At 68.0% G+C, this 18981-nt stretch overlaps 3 protein-coding genes across 10 annotated transcripts; 2 read left to right on the forward strand and 1 right to left on the reverse strand.

Annotated features, from left to right (window-relative positions):
* Nucleotides 1-33: 33 nt before the first annotated feature.
* IL23A (interleukin 23 subunit alpha) lies at nt 34-1416 on the reverse strand. Of its 3 annotated transcripts, none has more exons than XM_072847349.1 (4): nt 1240-1416; nt 967-1062; nt 416-541; nt 34-288 (listed from the first exon to the last, which is right to left on the reverse strand). In XM_072847349.1, the coding sequence occupies exons 1-4, from the start codon at nt 1414-1416 to the stop codon at nt 142-144; spliced, it is 546 nt and encodes a 181-aa protein (XP_072703450.1). In that variant the 3' UTR covers nt 34-141. The 3 variants fall into 3 exon arrangements, with proteins under 3 accessions (XP_072703450.1, XP_072703451.1, XP_072703449.1); XM_072847350.1 differs by having other exon boundaries at nt 34-285; nt 967-1065; XM_072847348.1 differs by having other exon boundaries at nt 967-1065.
* Nucleotides 1417-3121: 1705 nt separating this feature from the next.
* Nucleotides 3122-14467, forward strand: PAN2 (poly(A) specific ribonuclease subunit PAN2). Of its 5 annotated transcripts, none has more exons than XM_072847206.1 (26): nt 3122-3232; nt 3949-4249; nt 4754-4923; nt 5125-5245; nt 5339-5416; nt 5573-5840; nt 6017-6359; nt 6893-6989; nt 7594-7713; nt 7907-8026; nt 8100-8228; nt 8407-8606; nt 9006-9148; nt 9493-9599; nt 10089-10187; nt 10680-10756; nt 11263-11404; nt 11673-11810; nt 12485-12544; nt 12689-12779; nt 12858-13015; nt 13132-13275; nt 13447-13626; nt 13766-13859; nt 13962-14125; nt 14231-14467. In XM_072847206.1, the coding sequence occupies exons 2-26, from the start codon at nt 3968-3970 to the stop codon at nt 14450-14452; spliced, it is 3747 nt and encodes a 1248-aa protein (XP_072703307.1). In that variant the 5' UTR covers nt 3122-3232; nt 3949-3967; the 3' UTR covers nt 14453-14467. The 5 variants fall into 5 exon arrangements, with proteins under 5 accessions (XP_072703307.1, XP_072703309.1, XP_072703310.1 ...); XM_072847208.1 differs by having other exon boundaries at nt 9009-9148; XM_072847209.1 differs by having other exon boundaries at nt 13962-14159; nt 14231-14390.
* A 387-nt stretch (nt 14468-14854) lies between these two features.
* On the forward strand, nt 14855-18873 carry CNPY2 (canopy FGF signaling regulator 2). 2 transcript variants are annotated; one of them, XM_072847212.1, is made up of 6 exons: nt 14855-15071; nt 15902-16026; nt 16365-16480; nt 16800-16997; nt 17282-17378; nt 18308-18873. In XM_072847212.1, exons 2-6 carry the CDS (start codon nt 15927-15929, stop codon nt 18349-18351), a joined length of 555 nt encoding a protein of 184 aa, XP_072703313.1. In that variant the 5' UTR covers nt 14855-15071; nt 15902-15926; the 3' UTR covers nt 18352-18873. The 2 variants fall into 2 exon arrangements, with proteins under 2 accessions (XP_072703313.1, XP_072703312.1); XM_072847211.1 differs by lacking the exon at nt 14855-15071 and adding an exon at nt 15072-15099.
* The last annotated feature ends 108 nt before the right edge of the window (nt 18874-18981 follow it).

Genomic DNA, 18981 nt, shown 5'->3' on the forward strand with positions numbered 1-18981 from the left:
CCCGCCATACACCAAGCTCATCTCCTTCAGACCTTTATTAGAAACCCATAAATACCCGAGATAAATAGGGAGCATCGCACATAAATAGCCCCTCGGGGCAGAGGGGAATAAATAGTCGGGGGGGCCGCGGCCGGGCCGGCCTCAGCGGGGGCTGGCGCTGTGGGTGAAGACGCGGCTCATGACGGCGGTGAAGGACTGGAGCCGTTGGAGCGCCAGGCGCTGCAGCAGCGGGTGGGCCCAGGCCTCACTGGGGGCCATGGGGTGCTGGGAGGGGCGGCCGTGCTCCTGCTGCGGGGAGAGCGGGGTTAGGGGGCCCGAGGCCACGGCCGATGGGTGCCCGCTTCCCCGGCCGCGGGGGGAACAGGCCCCCCCCCCCCGGCCCTGGCACCCTCCCCCGGCCCCCCCGGCCCCTCACCTGGACGAGGCCCAGCAGCTGGTCCAGCGCAGCCTCCAGCCGGGGCAGGCGGCGAGCGGTGAAGATGTCGGAGCCCAGCAGGTCCCGGTAGTGCTGCAGCCCCTGGAGGATGCGCTGCAGGCAGCGCTGCGGGGAGCGGGGCGTGAGCCGGGGACCCCCGCACACATCCCCCGGCACCCTGGGACCCCCAGGCACCCCTGGGTACCCCCAGCACCCCTGGGAACCCCGGGCAGATCCCTCAGCTTCCCTGGGACCCCCGGGCACCCCTGGGTAACCCCAGGCACATCCCTCAGCATCCCTTGGGACCTCCGGGCACCCCTGGGAACCCCCAGCACCTTCAGGAACCCTGGACACCCCTGGGAACTCCCAGCACCCCTGGCACCCCTGGGCACATCCCTCAGCATCCCTTGGGACCCCTGGGAACTCCCAGCACCCCTGGGACCCCCAGGCGCATCCCCCAGAGCACCCCCGGGCTCATGCCCCCCCCGGGGCACCCTCAGGCTCCGTGGCTGCCCCACGGTGGTCCCTGACCACCCCACGTCCCCCGGTACCGTGTTGTTGGTGTCCAGCGTGGAGGGGTCGCAGGCATCGCTGCAGCGGATCCGGGGGGGCCAGTTCTTGGGGTCCTCCTCGCTCAGGTTCAGCTCCTCCTGGCAGCGGGGGCGTCAGCGAGGTCCACGCGTCCCCCGCACCCCCCGCCTCCCCCGGCACCCCGTGCCCTCGGGGCACCCTGCGCCCTCGGGGCACCCCTCCTGCCGGGACGCCCCGCACCTTCTGGCGCCCGCAGACCCCCGGGCCCCCCCAGCCGAGCCCCCCGCGCTCACCAGGGCCCGGTGCGGCTCCTTGAGGGTCGCCACCAGCCGCGACAGCTCCCGGGAGAGGCTCCTGCAGGCGGCCCAGTCGGTGCGCGGGGCCGGGGCCGGGGCCGGGGCCGGGGCCGCGGGCGGCGGCAGCAGCAGCGGGAGGCAGAGGCAGAGGCAGAGGCGGCGGAGCGTGGCCATGGCCGGTCGGTGCCGCCACCGGTGCCGCCACCGGGCTCTTATGGGGTGGCGGCAGGTGGGGAATCCCCGGAGCAGGTGGCACCCGCCCCCCGTTACTGCGAAATCGCCGCCTCCCTCGAAAGCAGAACCGATACCGGGCCGGGGTCCCCGGGCTGCGCCCCGCCGCGCCCGGCCCCGCGCCGCGCCGGGACGGGACGGGACGGGCAGGAAAACCCGGGGCAGTTCCTGGCGGGGCACCGCGGCGGCAGCGGCACGGGCGGGACCGGGACACCGCGACCGCCCCGAGACCCCCCGCCCCGGGACCCCCCTCCCGGCGCACCTGGGCCGCCCCGCCCCACCGAGCGCACCGGGAGCCCGGGCGGCGCGGGGCGGGACCCCCCGGAGCCCGGCGGTGTCTCCCCGGTGTCTCCCCGGTGTCCCCTTGGTGCCTCCTCGGTGTGCTCCCCGGTGTCCCCTCGGTGTCGTGTCCCCCCCCCCGCCCCGGCCGCCCCGGGAAATCAGCCGGGGCGGCCCCGGCGCGGCGGCTGGCGGCTCCCCGGGGCCGCGGTGTCCCGGAGGGGCTTCCCCCTTCCGCGCCCCCCGGGACCGCCGCAGGCCCCGGCAGACCCCGTCCCCGCCGGGCCGGGCCGTGCTGCCCGCGGCGCCGCAATCGCGGCGGCCCCGACGGGGCGGCTCCGGCGCTTCCCGCTCCCGCCCGGCGGGGCTGCCCCCGGCCTTCCCCGGGCCCACGGGCACGCACCGGCCGCGCCTCGGGCACCGGCACCGGCCGAGCCCGCTCCGGGGGGCGAAGGGGGCCGCCCTCCCTCCCCGCCCGTGGCGTCGCGCCCCTGGTGGGTTTGGGAGGGGGAGGCCGGGGCGGGGGTCCCGGGAGAAGCCGGGGCCAGCGGGGCTCAGCACGACGGTCCGGCCACGGCGCGCTGCCCTGGGGACCCCGCGGGACCCCGTGGGATGCTGTGGGACACGGTGGGACCCCGCGGGACACCAGCGGACGCGGTGGGACGCCAGGAAACAGCGCGGGGCATTTGGGACACTTCGGGACCCCGTGGGGTGCCAGTGGACTCTGCGTGACACAGTGGGCACGGCGAGACCCCCGTGGGACGCTGTGGGACACCGTGGTGCACTTTGGGACCCCGTGGGACACGCTGGGATCCCATGAGGTGCCAGGGGACGCTGCGTGACGCCCGTGGGCACGGTGGGACGCTGTGGGATGCCACGGGATGCTGTGTGACTCCGGTGGGCACGGTGAGACCCCGTGGGGCACTGTCCCTTGGAACCCGTGGGATGCCAGCGGACACCGTGGGCACGGTGGGACGCCGTGGGAGGCCACGGGACGGCGCGGGGCCGCAGGTGCCGCAGCCGCCCGGCAGCGCCCGGGGCTCTGTGCGGTGCTGGGGGGCGGAGGGACCGGGGGGCGTCCCGGAGCGCTCCCGCCCCCGGCTCTCCCGGCCCCAGCCTCGCCCCGGGGGCCGCGCCGCGCCGCGCCACCCCCCCCCCGCCCCGACACCCGCGCCCCGCAGCGGCCGATTTCAGCCTTTTTGTCCCCTCCGCCGCGCCGTCTGGCACGCCGCCCGCCGCGCCGCTTACTCCCGCCTCGCTCAGGCGCTGATTGGCTCCGCGCTGCCATTGGCTCAGCGGCTCCGCGCTGCCATTGGTCCGCCGGCCCCGGGGGCGGGCCGGTTTACCGGGCGGGAGCGCGGGGGGCGCGGTTGCCATAGCGACGGCGGGAGGGGCGGCGGCGGCCCCGGCCTGGCCGCTGCGGCGCAGCGGGACGAGCCCGGGAGCGCGGCCCCGGCGGGGCTCCGCCCGCGGCTGCTCGGTAACGGCGGGCGCGGGGCGCTGTGGGTAACGGCCGCCGTCGCCCCGGGGCGCGGGGCACTGTGGGATGCTTGGCCGGAGCGCGGGGGCTTGTGGGTAGCGGCCCCGGGCTGGGAGCACGGCGGTGAGAGCGGGGGCCCCGCAGCGCCCGCGGCTCGGGCCGGGCCCGGGCCCCCCCCCGTGCCCTGCCCCGCCCCGCCCGGCCGCGCCGCCAACGGCTGCGGGTCTGCGGCAGCCGATACCGCCGGTGGGTTCGGTGTCGGCCTGCGGAGATAAAGGAGGCGGGTGCGGAGCTGGCCCGGCGCCTCCCGGGGCGGGGCGGGGCTGGGCTCGGAGGGGTCAGCGGGAGCCCGGCCGGTGCCCCGAGCTCCGGGAGCGGCCGGGCCCAGGCGGGGGTCCGGCTCCCGGGGGAGGCTGCCCGGTGCGCCAGGGCTGACGCCAGCGCGGGAGCGGGGCCGCTGCGGGCTCCTTCCCCCGCGGCTCACGGCCGTGACGGGGCACTGAGTGTGGCCCGGGGAAGGGACTTTACGGGCCCCGCTGCCTGCGTGGGCTCGGTGCTGCCGGTGTCCTCGGCAGGAGCGCTGCACCTTACGCTCGCTGGAGATTCCAGCCGCCTCTTCCATCCCTCGGAGTCACCGGGCCTCTGCCGCCGATTCTAAGAATCGGGGGACCCTGGTGTTTCTGACTGACCAACTTAGTTCCTTTTCTGTTTCAAAGGGAGACGCTGGTTTTCACCATGAATTTTGAAGGTCTCGACCCCTCCCTTGCCGAGTATGCTCCCCCCCTCCACCCTGCGCTGGACCCTGTCCTGGACCCCCATCTCAACCCCAGCTTGCTGCAGAACGTGGAGCTGGATCCCGAGGGGGTGCCGTTAGAGGGTATCGCGGTGCCGGAGTCGGTGCACCTCATGGAGGGCATGTACAGCGAGCTGCACACCGCCGTCTCCGAAGTGGGGGTGCCCGTCTCCGTCTCCCATTTCGACCTGCACGAAGAGATGCTGTGGGTTGGGAACCACGGGGTAGGTGCCCGCTCCGGGAGTGGGGCAGGGAGGGTCACCGCGCCGCTCTCGCTGCCCGACGCCTGCCTGCTGCCACCAGCTGGGGGCAAGCTGGCTGTGGGTGGAGAGCGGTTCAGCGCGGGGCCGAGCCGGAGAGTCCTGCTCCGAGCGGGGTTGCGCTGCCCCGGTGCAGAGCTTCTGCCCGGAGGTGGTTGATGCATCTCGGAGCATGAGCCTCTCGGTGTTTCCCCAGTAACTTTACAGCCTGACGCGTGGGGCTGTTGGAGCTTTTTGTTCTTTACTCGTGTCTGCACGTATCTGCCTGAAAGGGAAAAGTCTGAACGATCTTCCACAGTTCGGGGCATGCGGGGGGCGGGAAGCCGCCCCGTAGGCTGGCTGAGGCCGTAAGGCAGCTGATAGCCTGCCTCCACCCAGAGCCGGCGCAGGGCAAAGTGGCGTTTGCCTGTGTCGCATCCAGGTGAAGCTGGGGCGGGTCTTGACGAGCCTGTCCCCGGCTGGTTTTAGGGCCACGCCACCTCTTTCTTCGGCCCGACGCTGGAGCGATACTCCTCCTTCCAAGTGAACAGCAGTGACGATATCCGCCAGATCCAGAGCCTGGAGAACGGTGTCCTTTTCCTGACCAAAACCAACCTGAAGTACATGTCACGGGGGGGCCTCATCATTTTTGACTACCTGTGAGTGCCTTCCCCTGGCAGCAGGCGGGTCGTGCCGACTCCACGAGCCGCCCCTGTGCTGGGGGAGACGGTCCCGGCCCCTCTGCTGGCAGTGTAAAAGCTAGATGTGGGAGAGGGCGAGAGCCGATCCTCCGCCCCCTTCCCCGCTGCCTCCCCGAGCTGGGCAGGAGTGCGAGGGCTGTCCTCTGTCCTCTCCCGCAGCATGGATGAGTCCGAGGACATGCACAGTCTCCTGCTGACGGATAGCAGCACGCTGCTCGTTGGCGGGCTGCAGAACCACGTCATTGAGATAGACCTCAACACCGTCCAGGAGACGCAGAAGGTACGGCCGGGCTGGGGGCTGCTCCCTGCTGCAGGGAGGTGCTTTGCTCTGGGGCTCAGCTCCGCTCACCCCGCTCTTCTGCCTCCTTCCCAGTACACTGTGGAGGTTCCCGGCATCACCATCATGAGGCAATCAAACCGCTTCTTTTTCTGTGGGCACACCTCAGGGAAGGTAACACCAGCCCCATCCTACCTGGCAGCCCTGCTGATGCTCGCCTTCCCTCTGGGATACCCTGGAGTTGTGCCCAGCTTTTCCCAGAGCTCAAGGGGCTCCCAAGTAGCCGCAGCTGCCTGCGTGGCACCCAGCACCCCCGTCCTACCCTCCCAGGTCTCCCTGCGGGATCTGCGCACTTTTGTGGTGGAGCACGAATTCGACGCGTACTCGGGCAGCTTGTCTGACTTTGACGTCCACGGGAACCTGCTGGTGACCTGCGGCTTCTCCAGCCGAATGAACGGCCTCGCCTGCGACCGCTTCCTGAAGGTGTACGACCTGCGCATGATGCGGGCCACCACGCCGCTGCAGGTCCACATCGACCCCTTCTTCCTCCGCTTCATCCCCACCTACACCTCCCGCCTGGCCATCATCTCCCAGACAGGTGGGCGAAGCCGCATCCCCCGCCCGGCCGGGCTCCGCTCCCCTGGCAAGAGCGGGGCGATGGTCCCAGCACCCCCAGGCTCAGGGCCACGTCCCAGAGGGATAGAGTTGGCCGCGTAAGCGAGATGTGTGCTGGGTCACCGGTGCCACGTCGCTTTGCGCTTCCCTCTCGCGCAGGTCAGTGCCAGTTCTGCGAGCCCACCGGCCTCGCCAACCCCGCTGACATCTTCCACGTGAACACCGTTGGGCCCCTGATCATGACCTTTGACGTCTCGGCCAGCAAGCAGGCCCTGGCCTTCGGCGACTCGGAGGGGTGCGTCCACCTCTGGGCCGACTCCCCGGAGGTCACCTTCAACGCCTACTCCCGGGAGACCGACTTTGCCTTGCCCTGCATGGTGGACACGCTGCCCCACTTGGACTGGAACCAGGACCTTGTGCCACTCTCGCTCATCCCCGTGCCGCTGACCAGCGACACCCTGCTCTCCGACTGGCCCGCTGCCAACTCTGCCCCGGCACCCCGGTAATTTGCCAGTCTCTCCCAGTGAAAACCAGCATGGGAAAGCTGGCCCCAGCAGAGTTCCTCTCCTTCCCCGGGTCTTGGGAGCAGGAGAGCGGCTCTGTTGCTCCCCCATCTCGTGGCTGGCGCTGCCCTTCCTCATCACATGCCCTGTGAAATGCAAGATAAGTTCCCCATGGCGGAGCTTAACTCCTGAGGTGCAGTGGCTGGGCAGGTCCGAAGGCGGTAGGGTATGGTCAAACCTCCGTCTTCCTGACGGGGAGATCACGGTGGGATCCTGGCTGCATTCTGCCTGTGTGGAAATTCTTGTTTTTCCTCTGCCTGAGCCCTGTCCCAAACACGCCTGTGCTCAGCGCTGCCGCCATGTTCTGGCGTAGCCCAGGTGTTTTGTTGTGACGGAAAATGAGCCCGGGGGAAGGACTGAACGGGGGAAACCCTTGTGACCCGCTGGTGGGTCCCTGAGCACACCCAGCGAGACCCTTGGTCAAATGACGCTGCCAGACAAAGCAGCCTCTGACTCGCGGTGTGTTTTGCAGGCGAGCCCCTCCGGTAGATCCCGAGATTTTGCGCACCATGAAAAAAGTGGGGTTCATTGGCTATGCCCCAAACCCAAGGACCAAGCTCCGCAACCAGGTACCCACTCTCAGGAGGGGATTGTGCGGGGTGTGGCGTACTCCTGCCAGCAGCGGAGGTCTGCAGTCTGGGGAGGGATGGAGCTCTGGCTGCGTGCTGAACGATCTCAGAGCTTTCTGCAGGGCTTGGGACAGGGGTGAGGAATGAAATGCTCTGGCTTGGGGTGTTGCAGGAGGCAGGTGTATAGTTTGGAGGCGACAGCTTTTCCTGAGCAGCGTCAGCGGGTGAGCCAGCCCTGGGGCAGGGCTGGAGTCTCCCCCTCGGGCCAGAATCCCAGTTCTATCGATAACTCGCTCTGTGGTAGGAAAGGTTTGAGCTGTCCGGTTCGGAGGTTTATGGCACATCCCTCGCCCTTGGGAAAACACTGCTGTGTTTCGCCCTTGCCCGCAGCGCCACTGTAGTTTCCCACAGTGATAAGTCCCTTGTAAGAAGGAAGGTGTGGAGGCCTCGTGCAGGTTAAGGGAGGGCCCCACTCCTTTCTGGTTTATTCCTTTGCTCATTCGGGGAGGCAGGAAAGCCCAGGAGCTGCTTGTTTCAGTACGTGGTGCTTCACTCCGCCTCAGGGTTCAGCCGCTTTTCCCTTCCCTTCTCTTCCCCCTCACAGATTCCCTATCGGTTAAAAGAGACAGACAATGAGTTCGACAGCTTCAGCCAAGTCCCTGAGTCCCCGATTGGGCGGGAAGAGGAGCCACACCTCTACATGGTGGCCAAGAAGTACAGGAAGGTAGTGGCCTTCCGGGGCTGCTCTGGGGCACGGAGGAGGGCTGGCTGGGAGTCCCCAGGCTGGGCTTGTCCGGGGCAAAGGACCCGCCTGGGCCCAAGCACCTGCCCACGTCTCCGTGGGGAGCACCTAGGCGTTGTGCCGGTGTCCCGTGCTGTCGGAAGGTGTCTGTTTAACACGTTGTGTCTCTGCTCAGGTCACGATCAAATACTCCAAGCTGGGGCTGGAAGATTTTGACTTCAAGCATTACAACAAGACGCTGTTTGCAGGCCTGGAGCCCCATATCCCCAACGCCTACTGCAACTGCATGATCCAGGTGGGAGACGCCCCAGCCCTGCCCAGACCACCGCGGCCCCCGAGACCTCCCCTGACTGCTCCGTCCCTGCCAGGTGCTGTATTTCTTGGAGCCGGTCCGCTGCCTGGTCCAGAACCACCTGTGCCAGAAGGAGTTCTGCCTGGGCTGTGAGCTGGGCTTGCTCTTCCACATGCTGGACCTGTCCCGAGGAGACCCCTGCCAGGTCCGTGGTGAGCCCAGGCGTGACGTGAGGCCAGCGGGCTGGGCTGCCTGGGAAGGGTCAGAGAGATCGCAGAGGAGCAGGAGCCGGGTGGTGCCGGGTCCTCGGGTGATGGCATCAGACAGCGTGGAAACTCCTGTCACTTGACCTCGGTGACATGCCACTCTTGCCCCATCCCCAGGGAAGCAACTTTTTGCGGGCTTTCCGCACAATCCCAGAGGCTTCAGCGCTGGGGCTGATCCTGGCTGACTCGGACGAAGCCACAGGGAAGGTGAACCTGGGGCGGCTGATTCAGAGCTGGAACCGTTTCATCCTTACTCAGCTGCACCAGGAAACCCAGGAGCAGGAGGGACCGCAGGCATATCGGGGAGCGGGCAGCAGGTAAATCCCCAGCCTGGGGACAGGACGGGGAGTAACCAAGCCAGGGAGGGGGGGCTGGCTCCCGGAGGTCCCATCCATCCCTCAGGAAGGAGCTTTCTTGCCACCCACGTCTGCCCTGAGGGCTGCACGGGAACGTGCAGCGCTGCAGGCTGCCCCTACAGCCGGCTTTGAACCCTGTGCTGAATCTCTGTGGGTGGGTTGGGGCAGTGCAGAGGTCACTGGCTCTGGAAGCCTGATGGCTGGTTCCCCAAGAGCTGCTGGAATCTGGGTGCTGGCCCCGAACGGCCCTTGTGCAGCCCGAGATGTGTGGGTCCCCAGTGCTCAGCCCACCGCACCAGCCAGCCCCGCTCCACAGGGATTGCTGGGATCCTGCTAACCCCGGTGCTCTTTTTTCTCCAGCAGCTTTGGGTCCTCGGGGGACTCGGTTATCGGGCAGCTGTTCAGCTGCGAGATGGAGAACTGCAGCATGTGTCGCTGCGGCAAGGAAACCGTCCGCGTGTCCTCCACGCTGCTCTTCACCCTCTCCTACCCTGAGAGCACTGGTAACAGGCAGGGGCGGGCAGGGCAGGGCCTGGCACCTTTAACGCTGCTGCATTTCCGTGGCCGGCTGGGGTTTGTTATCTGTATGGATGTGCCGTGACTTTTCCGGGTGGTAGACACCTGCAGTGAGGAGCTTCTGCAGTGGTCTGGCCCCGGCTGCAGCAGAGCCGGCAGCCGAGGTCTAGTGGTGGGTTTCCAACCAGCCGAGCTTTTGGCTACAGAAAGGCAGATTTGGGGGTTGGCCTTCTCACTGGTGGTTGTGAGGAAAACCCCAGAGGTTTGGCTGAGCTAAATTGGTAAAGATTTGTGTGTTGGAAGGTGACGTTATTCTCCTTTCTCCCTTCAGAAAAGCCAGTCAAAGATTATGAGTTTGCCCAAATTTTAAAGCGAAGCATCTGCTTGGAGCAGAACACGCAAGCCTGGTGCGAGAACTGTGAGAAGTACCAGCCTACGGTGAGCCCGGGAGCGGGGTGCGAGCACGTCAGGCTTCACGGGCTACGAGGGGGTGTGGGAGAAGGGTGTGAGTGCCCTGTGCCGCCGGCTGAGCAGGGGCAGTTTCTCCATTAGTCAGTGGGGAACCTCCTGAGCGGATGCTGGAGATTCGGTTCCTGGCCTGGATGGTGAGCCGGAGCGGTGTGGGGTATTTCCTGGGCTGTTCGAGCACTGGAATGTGTCTCGCAGGTCACGCGGACCCCAGCTGAATCCCCCCGGGGTAGGGGGCAGAGGTAAACCCCCCGGGAGCTGAGCACGCCTGCTCTGACGCGGCAGCCTGCTCCCTGCCTCAGTTGCTCTTGCAGTACCCCGAGCTACCAGGAACCCGGCCAGGCAGTGGGGAGGAAGCTCTGCAGGCAAAGGCTTTGGAGGAGCACGTGCCAAATCCGGTTTTGAGCCCCTCCAGGGCTCTCGGTGCTGCCCAGCTTCCATCTCCTGCTCTCTCTGCAGGTCCAGACCCGGAACATCCGCTGCCTGCCGGACGTCCTGGTCATTAACTGTGAGGTGAACAGCTCCAAGGAGGCAGATTTCTGGAAGACACAGGCTGAGGTGGGGGAGACACTCTGGGGCAGAAGCAGGCTTGTTCTCCCTGGCACACGGGGTTTGCTGCGTGTCCAGTTCTGCGGAGGTGTTTTCACTCTGGTCTCGCTGTCTCTAAGTCTCTCGCTCTCCACTCGAGCGTCACCCTACTTTGCTTGCAGAGGACATGTTGGTATTTGGTCATGCTTGTAGCATGAGCCGTGCATTTGGAGTTGGAAAAGACAAGATCTCCTGCCATGACAAAGCTGACGGGACTGCAGTAGAGTCACTCTTTCATTCCCCCAGTCCCGCAGGACCTAGGAGCAGCAAAGCAGTGCCCGCTTCCCAGAGCACAAGCCCAGCAGAGAGCGGGCGGACAGTTGGGTTTCCCTCACTGTCTTTTTCCCTGTCACCGAGTTTAAAGTCCTTGTGTTTTCCCCACTTCTGGCCTGGCTGTCACCCATGTGTTCCCAAGCCCGGCCTGTCACTGCACGCTGACGCTTGCCTGTGTTTCGTTGCCAGTATGCCTTTCAGAGAGCCATGATGAAGAGAGGAGGCTTTGAGATCACCAAAGGCAAAGAAATCTCTCTTGGAGAGTGGTAGGTGACCCTTCCTGGGGTGGCAGCTCTGAGCAGTGACGCCTTCTGGGTTGTTCTCTGGGCCTTGGAGAGCTCAGGGCCATTTCTCATCTGATAATGATAATTTGATAATCTACCTGTCTGTAGCTCTTTGTGGGCTCTTAACTGGAACAGTCTCATTGCTGCTCTTGAGACTGTGACCCTGTATGGGTGCTCTGCGCAGCATCACCCTTGTGACCCACCTTGTGATCCACTTCTGAGCACCCAGCCCTCATTCCCCTTCCCTTTTCAGACTGACAAAAGACCCAGGACCGTGTATTGGCCCTTTTTGGCCAACATTAGGTGACCACCTTTCCCAGGGTCCTGCTCTAGGCAGCTGCGGGGAAGGGGTGCAGCTCTGGCTTCCCTGTCTGTCCTGTGGAAGGTTTAGGAATAGGCTGGCGGGTGGGGCGGTGGGGATCCTGCTCCGGAGAAGCTGGCCTGGACAACATCTCGTGACTTCCTCCGACTCGGCCTTCTCCATGCAGGAAGGAGCTGGGGAACCCCGACACGGGGCATTCGTATCCTTCTGTGGAGGAACTGAAGAACATTTGGATCCCCCACGCCATCAAGATGAGACTGACCAAGAGCAAGGAGCTAGATGTCTGCAACTGGAGTGAGAGCAATGAGGTAAAGGCTGATGAGATCCCTCTGGGGCTACGTGGTTGTGTGCACGTGAGGCTGCGGGAGCAGAACTGCTTCAGAACCGCTTTCTGCTGAGCGTGTGTGGGCGAGAGATAACGGGGCTGCCTTGGAGACACCTCGGGTGAGCATGGAAGCCTCTGGGCTGGTGGTGAGACGGCATGGCCAAGCTCTGGGGTTTGGGTTGGAGGCCTGGGAGCTGCCTGGCAGACAGTCAGGGCTCAGACATTTCCCCGGGGGCCGGTTCCTCTTGCAGCTGAGCCCGACTGACGACCCCGAGTCGGTCTACGTCTACGATCTAATGGCCACCGTCGTCCACATCCTGGATTCCCGCACGGGGGGCAGCCTGGTGGGGCACATCAAAGTGGGAGAGACCTACCACCAAAGGAAGGAGGTGAGAAGCCCTGCGGGACGGGTGCTCTCCTGCCCACAGCCACCGTACCCACAGGCTGCCCAGAGCAGCCCTGCTCCCTGGGAGTCCTGCCTGGCCGAGGCGTTCTGGCCCACAGCTTGCCCCGTTCCTGGGTCTCTCAGTCAAGTGTTGAGCGTTCAGCTGAAGGTGCCGGGTGTTGCTCAACAGCCGAGTGCTGCTTGGGCACCTTACGGGGAGGGAAGGGCTGAAGAAGCACTCTTCCCACATTTACTCAGGCTGGTTCCTCCTGGGTCACGGGCATGTTGCCAGCTTGTCCTTGTGCTTCCAGGTAAGGGCTAGGACGTCATCTCCCTTCCCGAGGAAAGGGGGCTGGTCTGGGCAGTCCTGTTGTCTGGTGGAGATGCCCAAGCCAGGAGTTCCCAGAGTGTGTCAAGACTGCATCCCTGTCTCTTATCTGTTGCATCTCTGTGGAGTTTTGGTTAGGAGTCGGGCAGAGACCGTGCCTGTCCAGCCCGAGTGCTTCATGTACGCATCATCACCACCCAGGCCAGAAGGGATTTCCCCACAGTGTCCCAGGAAGGGTGGGAGTTCCCACATGGCATCGTCACTCCCCTCTTTCCCTGGTAACTGGGTAGAGGAGTCATTGCATTTGTCTGGGGGGGCCCCTAAGGCAGTGCCTGTGCCTCTGCCCCCAGGGAGTCACACACCAGCAGTGGTACCTCTTCAACGACTTCCTCATCGAGCCTGTCGATAAGGTGAGTGCTCGGGGCAGTGCCACCGGCCCTGTGTCAAGGCGAGACCGTGGCTGTGGGGACCCTGTGGAGGGGGGTTTCCTGCTGCACGCAGGAGCACCCCGCCTCACGCCGGGCTGCCCCTGCACTGTCCCCCCTTCCCTGCAGTGCGAGGCGGTGCAGTTTGACATGAGCTGGAAGGTGCCGGCTATCCTGTACTATGCCCGGAGGAACCTCAACGCCAAGTACAACCTCGTCAGTGAGTGTCTGGGGTGGAAGTGGCCATGTGGCCAGCAACGCCGGCTTGTGGCTGATCTCCCTTCCCCTTTTCCTGCAGTCAAGAACCCCATCGAAGCCAGCGTGCTGCTAGCAGAGGCCTCCCTGGCTCGCAAGCAGCGCAAGTGCCACGCCACCTTCATCCCCCTCATGTTGAGCGAGATGCCGCAGGCGGGTGACCTGGTGGGGCTGGACGCTGAGTTTGTCACGCTGAACGAGGTCAGGCCTCAGGGGACGGGGCGCAGGGGCAGCCCCTCTGGATGCACCCGGTCCCCGCGGGGACTGCGGGAGCTGTCGGTCACCAAGCTCTCCCTCCCTCCTCTCGCCCGTTGCAGGAGGAGGCCGAGCTGCGCAGCGACGGGACCAAATCCACCATCAAGCCCAGCCAGATGTCGGTGGCCAGGATCACGTGCGTGCGCGGGCAGGGCCCTAACGAGGGCGTCCCCTTCATTGACGACTATATCTCCACGCAAGAGCAGGTATGGGGCTCCTGCCTGGCCTGGCGCAGCTCCCCAGCCCTGCAGGGAGGACGTGGACCCGCTCTGCCTCCCGCTCCACGGAGGGGCACCCACAGTAATGACAGCACCCTCCCCGGGATGCTGGCAGGGGAATCGGGGAGGGGCAGACCCCCATGGGCCTGGTCTCCGCAGGTGGTGGATTACCTGACCCAGTACTCGGGGATCAAGCCGGGAGACCTGGACGCCAAGATCTCCTCCAAGCACCTCACCACTCTCAAATCCACCTACCTGAAGCTGCGCTTCCTCATTGACGTGGGAGTCAAGTTTGTGGGCCACGGGCTGCAGAAGGACTTCCGTGTCATCAACCTGATGGTGACAGTGCCGAGCCCCCCTCCCTCAACCTGGACGTGGGGGTCTCGGGGTGGGGCCGCGAGGCTGGCGGCAGTGCCGGGGCTCACCCCCCCTGCAGCAGCCCCCGAGCGCTGGCAGCAGGACCCTCTCTGCTTTCCAGGTGCCCAAGGACCAGGTGATCGACACCGTCTACCTGTTCCACATCCCGAGGAAGAGGATGATTTCCCTGCGCTTCCTCGCCTGGTACTTCCTGGGTCAGTGGCCGAACCCTCGCATCCCGGAGTGGGCAGGAGTGGGGGTAGCTCCCCCCCGGGGTCCCCGCCAGCCCCGCTCCCTGACCGAGGCTCTCCCCGCAGACCTGAAGATCCAGGGGGAGACCCACGACAGCATCGAGGACGCGCGCACGGCGCTGCAGCTCTACCGCAAGTACCTGGAGCTGAGCCCGCAGGGCGCCGAGCCCGAGGACTTCCGCAAGGTGCTCAAGGGCCTCTACGAGAAGGGACGCAAGCTGGACTGGAAGGTGCCCGAGCCCGACAGCCAGAGCAGCCCCAAGCGTAAGGCGCCGCCGCCCCCCCGCGTCCCCCGCGCCCCCCGCCGCCGCCTCACCCCGCTTTGTCTCCGGCAGATGGGGCCGTGTTCCCCCCCGTGCTGGCCCTGTGACCGGGCCCCGCGGCCCCCGGCGAGGAGCAGCCCCGGGACCCCCCGAGGGAGGCGGACACACGTGGAACTGGAACCAGCAGCGGGGACGGGGCTGTCCCCGCCCCTGCCCGACCCCCCGGGGCCCGGCGCCCCGGGACTCCCTCTCGCTGCCCCCTCCCCTCGCCCGCCGGCCCGGGCGCCCTCATAAAGCAGCCTCGGACACCCGCGCCGCCGTCTCCTCCTTGGCTCCGGGGCCGCGGGGTGAGGGACCGGCACTGGGGACGCGGCACGGAGGAGCCGGAGCCAGACCCGGACCGGGGCTGGCACCGGGGCCACGGCACGAAGGCCCCGAGCGGGGCTGGCACCGGCGACGCAGCGCGGAGGAGCGCGGGCGGGGCCGGGAGCGGGGACACGGCAGGAACGACCCGGTGCGGGAGCGGGACCGGGGACGCGGCGCGGCCACGGCACCGCCGGTCCGGGGGCGGGGCCGGGGCGGCCGTGGGGGCGGAGTCATGGCGGGCCCCGCCTCCGCGGGGGCCGATCGCCACGCGGACCGGGCCCTGGCAGCGCCGGGGACCTCGGCGCTCGCCCCGGGCTGCCCGCGGCGCTGCCTGCGCAGGGGACGGCCCCGCCGCCGGCCGAGGAGCCGCCCGGGCTGGTCCCACCGGCTGCATCGCCCCGACCGCCTCGGCCGCCGCCCTCTCCGAGGGGCCGTCCCCCGCGGCGGGTCGGGGGCAGGGGCCCGCCGGGACAGGCGGCGCCGCGGCCACCCCCGGGGCAGCCGGCGGGGGCGGGGGGGCGGCGGAGCGGGACGGGAGAGCAGCGCGGTACGGGGGGGCTCGGCCGGGCCCGCCGGTGCGGGGCTCTGGGCAGGGCCCTGTAGGGCAGGGGGCTCCGCGGGGGTGTGAGCGCCGGCCTGTAGGGGAGAGGGCTCTATAGGGGGCTGTGGGCTCGACCCCGTATGGGAGGGGGCCCTATAGGGGCCACTGGACTTGGCCTTGTACAAGAGGGGGCTCTATACGGGGTGTGGGCTCGGCCCTGTAGGGGAGGGGGCTCTACAGGGGGCTGTGGGCTTGACCCGGTATGGGAGGGGGTCTATAGGGGCCGCTGGACTCAGCCCTGTAGGGGAGGGGCTCTATAGGGGGCGCTGGACTCGGCCCTGTAGGGGAGAGGGCTCTATAGGGGGCTGTGGGCTCGACCCCATATGGGAGGGGGCTCTATAGGGAGCTCTGGGCTCGACCCGGTATGGGAGGGGCTCTATAGGGAGGTGTGGGCTTGACTCTGTATGGGAGGGGGCTCTATAGGGGCCTGTGGGCTCGACCCTGTATGGGAGGGGGTATATAGGGAGCTCTGGGCTTGACCCGGTATGGGAGGGGGCTCTATAGGGAGGTGTGGGCTTGACTCTGTATGGGAGGGGGCTCTATAGGGGCTGCTGGACTCGGCCCTGTAGGGGAGGGGGCCCTGCGGTGTCCAGGGCCACGGACAGGCCCTGCAGGGGATGGGCTCAGTGGGGACCTGGGGGTGACGCCATGGACAAAGCCCTATAGACAGCGGGGCTCTGCAGGGGACGGGGCCCCGCCGAGGACGGGCTTTGTCAGGGCCGGGTGGGCTGTGGGGCCGCAGGGGCCGCCAGCGCTGGAGCTGCCCGTGCCCGCAGGTCGCCCTGCAGCGGAGCCGTGAGGATGAGGGGCCGGATCCCACCCGCGCTCTGCCTGGCCGTGGCCCTGGCCGCGCTGCTGCCCACGGCCCGCGCCCGCCGGAGCCAGGACCTGCACTGCGGAGGTGTGGCGGCACGGGACGGGACGGCGGGGCCGGGGCGGGACGGGACGGGACAGGACGGTGGTGCAGGGCTGGGGTGGCCGTTGGGAGCCGCTTGTCCTGCGGCCGCTGCTGCCCGTCCGCGCTCACCCTGCTTGGGGACGGGAGCCGTTCCTGCAGGGCCATGGGGCGCCTCAGGGACCCGCTCCCCGCAGGCCTGCCGTCCCCATCTGCCAGGGCACCAGTTGCACCAGTTACTCCCAGCGGCTTTGAGCAGCCGCGGGTCTGTCAGTGCCAGGGGCGAGGCGTGCGGTCAGGCAATGCCGTTGGCTCCGGGCCGTTGACGCCTGCGTCCCCCGCAGCGTGCCGGGCGCTAGTGGACGAACTGGAGTGGGAGATCGCCCAGGTCGACCCCAGGAAAACCATCCAGATGGGCTCCTTCCGGATCAACCCCGACGGCAGCCAGTCGGTCGTGGAGGTGAGGCGTCTCCCTGCCGGGACCTGCCTGCGGCGCCGGAAGGGCGGGTGGACCCGGGGCGGCAGCCGCGTGTCAAAGGCTGGAGTAAACGAGGGAGGGTTCGGACGTGGGTCGGGTGCCTCGCGTGGGCTGGGTGAGCCCCTCTCCCATTCCTCAGCCTATCGCCAGCGCAGCCCCACGGCGTTCCCAGGGCGTCCGTGGAGACGTCTGACCCTTTCTCGGCGCTCGCTGGTTCCCAGGGAAAGGCGGTGGCCCGGCGTTCCCGTTCCGCTGTCACGCTCGAAGGCCTGACCCCGCTGATCTCACGCTCGTGCCGCAGGTGCCCTACGCCCGGTCGGAGGCACATCTGACGGAGCTGCTGGAGCGGGTGTGCGAAAAGATGAAGGAATACGGGGAAAAAGTGGATCCGTCCACGCACCGTAAGAGTTACGTCCGGGTGATCTCCCATGACGGGACCAAGATGGACCTCTCCGGGGTCAAAATTGATGGAGACGTGGCTTCTAGCCTGAAGTTTGCGGTGCGTGCGGGGACCGGGTCCTTGTGGCGGCTGTCAGGGCTCGGCGGAGGTTTTGGGTGGTGGGAGCCGCTGCGTTGGGCAGCCGCGGCCCTTCTGGGGATGAGCTGGTCCCGCCGGCAGCTCCCAGCTGCTTCCCCTGGTCCTTCCTGGGGCTGGCGGGGAGGAGGCTGCTCCCGGGCTGGGGTGGGTGTGCGCGGGGCCCAGCTCTGGGCTCCCCCGGGTGCTGTCGGCGTCTCCTGGCCCCACGCAGTCGCCGGTTGACCGGCGGGCGGCTCCCGTTGCAGTGTGAGAGCATCGCCGAGGAGTACGAGGACGAACTCATCGAATTCCTCTCCCACGAGGCCGACAATGTCAAGGACCGGCTCTGCAGCAAGCGGACGGGTGAGTTGGGCTGGGCCGTCCCGGGGAGGGGTCTCTCCTGCCGCCCCGGGGGTCATAGCTGCTCCGTCAGCGCTGAAGCAGGAGGAGCTGCCGGCCCAGAGCAGGGAGGACACAGAGGAGCTGCGGGTCCCCCGCGAGATCCCGACGTCCCTTAGCTCCGTGGAGCAGCCCCTCTCGGGCAGCCCGGCACCGGGGTGCGCCTCCCCGCTGCCAGCCCAGGGCCTGGACCCCGCTGCCTGCTGGAGCTGCCTGCAGCTTTTTTTAGACGCTCTGCCCTGCCAGGCACGCGCTGCCTGGGGCCGAGCCAGGGCAGCTGCCGCGCCGGCTCCATTGGCCTCTCCGGCGCAGGGCTCCTCGTGCAGCCAATGGCCGGGCGCCTGCCCCGCGGCATCTCCCGTCCGGCAGGGCTATTTCCAGCTCGCAAACACCGGGGTCAGGGCACGCCGCGACCTTTGTGCTTCCCTATTAACGAACGTGGGCCGCGTTCGTTACCTGCGCCGCAGGGCCGGGCCAGGGCGGGGCCCTTCCGTACCTGGCACACGCAGCGGGGGAAACGCTCCTTCCCCAGGGGGGTTCCGGGGGTCCCACGGTGCTGCCGGCTGCTCCTGCGGCTCAGCCTGCCCCGGGCCGGGCGCCCGCTGCCTGCACCCTGCCTGTCCCGCGCTGGCGTGGGTCTGCTGGGAAACACGGGGCCGGCAGCTCTGTCCAAACAGCCACGTTTCTGATTAACCACGGAATAAAGCGAAGGGGAAGTGCAGGTGTCCCCTGGCGCGGGTCACGGCTGCGCCCGGCCCAGGCGCTCCACACACAGCTCGTCCCCACGCTGCGGGCAGGCGGTGGCCGGGGACGAGTGGGAAGGGATGCGCCGCCGGGGAGGGGTCCCACGGGGCTCTGCCGCATCCTGAGAGCGCCAGTCTTTGTCACCGCAGACCTGTGCGACCACGCGCTCCACATCCCGCATGACGAGCTGTGACACAGACGGCCCTGGCTGCGTCCGGAGGATGGTGCCGTCCCGCCCCGGCGGCCTCGCGGGACCAGGACAGCGCCAGGCTCCGTCCGGACGTCCCCTACCTCTTGGTTCACCTCGTCCCGGCTGCCCCCGCCGGGACGGGCGGACGTGCTGGGGAAGACCGCGGCTGCGGAGCCGGCACAGACACCGCCTCGCCCGGTCTGGTGCTCTTGTCCTATTTATTCACTGTCCGTCCGCTGCAGCCGCGGTGCCGGGGACACTGGGACGCCGGCCTTGCTTCCCCACGGGGCGGCCGCGGGGGCCGGGGCTGTGTCCTCGCTCCTGCTGGGACGTTTCGGCGGGCAGGCCGCCAGCCGGGGACCGTCCTCCGCTGCTGCCGGGGGATGCGGCGGGGGACGCCGGGGCTCGGCCACCCCCCGGGGCAGGGCGGTCGGGCGTCCGGGGCCGGTTTTGGGACCCCCCCCACCCCCCCGCTGCAGGCAATAAAGGGGCCGTGCGGCGGCCGTGCCACGGGCCCACCCGAGGGCAGGTCTCGCTCCTGTGCGCGTGGGGCCGGGCGTGGGGCGCGGGGGGCCCGGGACCCCGGGGGGGGGGGGGGGGGCGGCGATGCCGGTGGCAGCCGCGCGCGTGCCC

Source organism: Ciconia boyciana, chromosome 27, assembly GCF_034638445.1.
Source record: "Ciconia boyciana chromosome 27, ASM3463844v1, whole genome shotgun sequence".
Classification (NCBI taxonomy): Eukaryota; Metazoa; Chordata; class Aves; order Ciconiiformes; family Ciconiidae; genus Ciconia; species Ciconia boyciana.

Bases quoted from the DNA above. Each gene is read 5' to 3' on its own strand.
- IL23A (XM_072847348.1), bottom strand. From the start codon at position 1,416: ATGGCCACGCTCCGCCGCCTCTGCCTCTGCCTCTGCCTCCCGCTGCTG. The intron at 1,066-1,239 runs GTGAGCGCGGGG...CCCCGCTGCCAG, and splicing joins AGGAGCCGCACCGGGCCCTG to GAGGAGCTGAACCTGAGCGA. The intron at 289-415 runs GTGAGGGGCCGG...CTCTCCCCGCAG, and splicing joins AGCTGCTGGGCCTCGTCCAG to CAGGAGCACGGCCGCCCCTC.
- PAN2 (XM_072847206.1), top strand. From the start codon at position 3,968: ATGAATTTTGAAGGTCTCGACCCCTCCCTTGCCGAGTATGCTCCCCCC. The intron at 10,757-11,262 runs GTAGGTGACCCT...TTCTCCATGCAG, and splicing joins GAAATCTCTCTTGGAGAGTG to GAAGGAGCTGGGGAACCCCG. The intron at 11,405-11,672 runs GTAAAGGCTGAT...TTCCTCTTGCAG, and splicing joins ACTGGAGTGAGAGCAATGAG to CTGAGCCCGACTGACGACCC.
- CNPY2 (XM_072847212.1), top strand. From the start codon at position 15,927: ATGAGGGGCCGGATCCCACCCGCGCTCTGCCTGGCCGTGGCCCTGGCC. The intron at 16,998-17,281 runs GTGCGTGCGGGG...CTCCCGTTGCAG, and splicing joins CTTCTAGCCTGAAGTTTGCG to TGTGAGAGCATCGCCGAGGA. The intron at 17,379-18,307 runs GTGAGTTGGGCT...TTGTCACCGCAG, and splicing joins GCTCTGCAGCAAGCGGACGG to ACCTGTGCGACCACGCGCTC.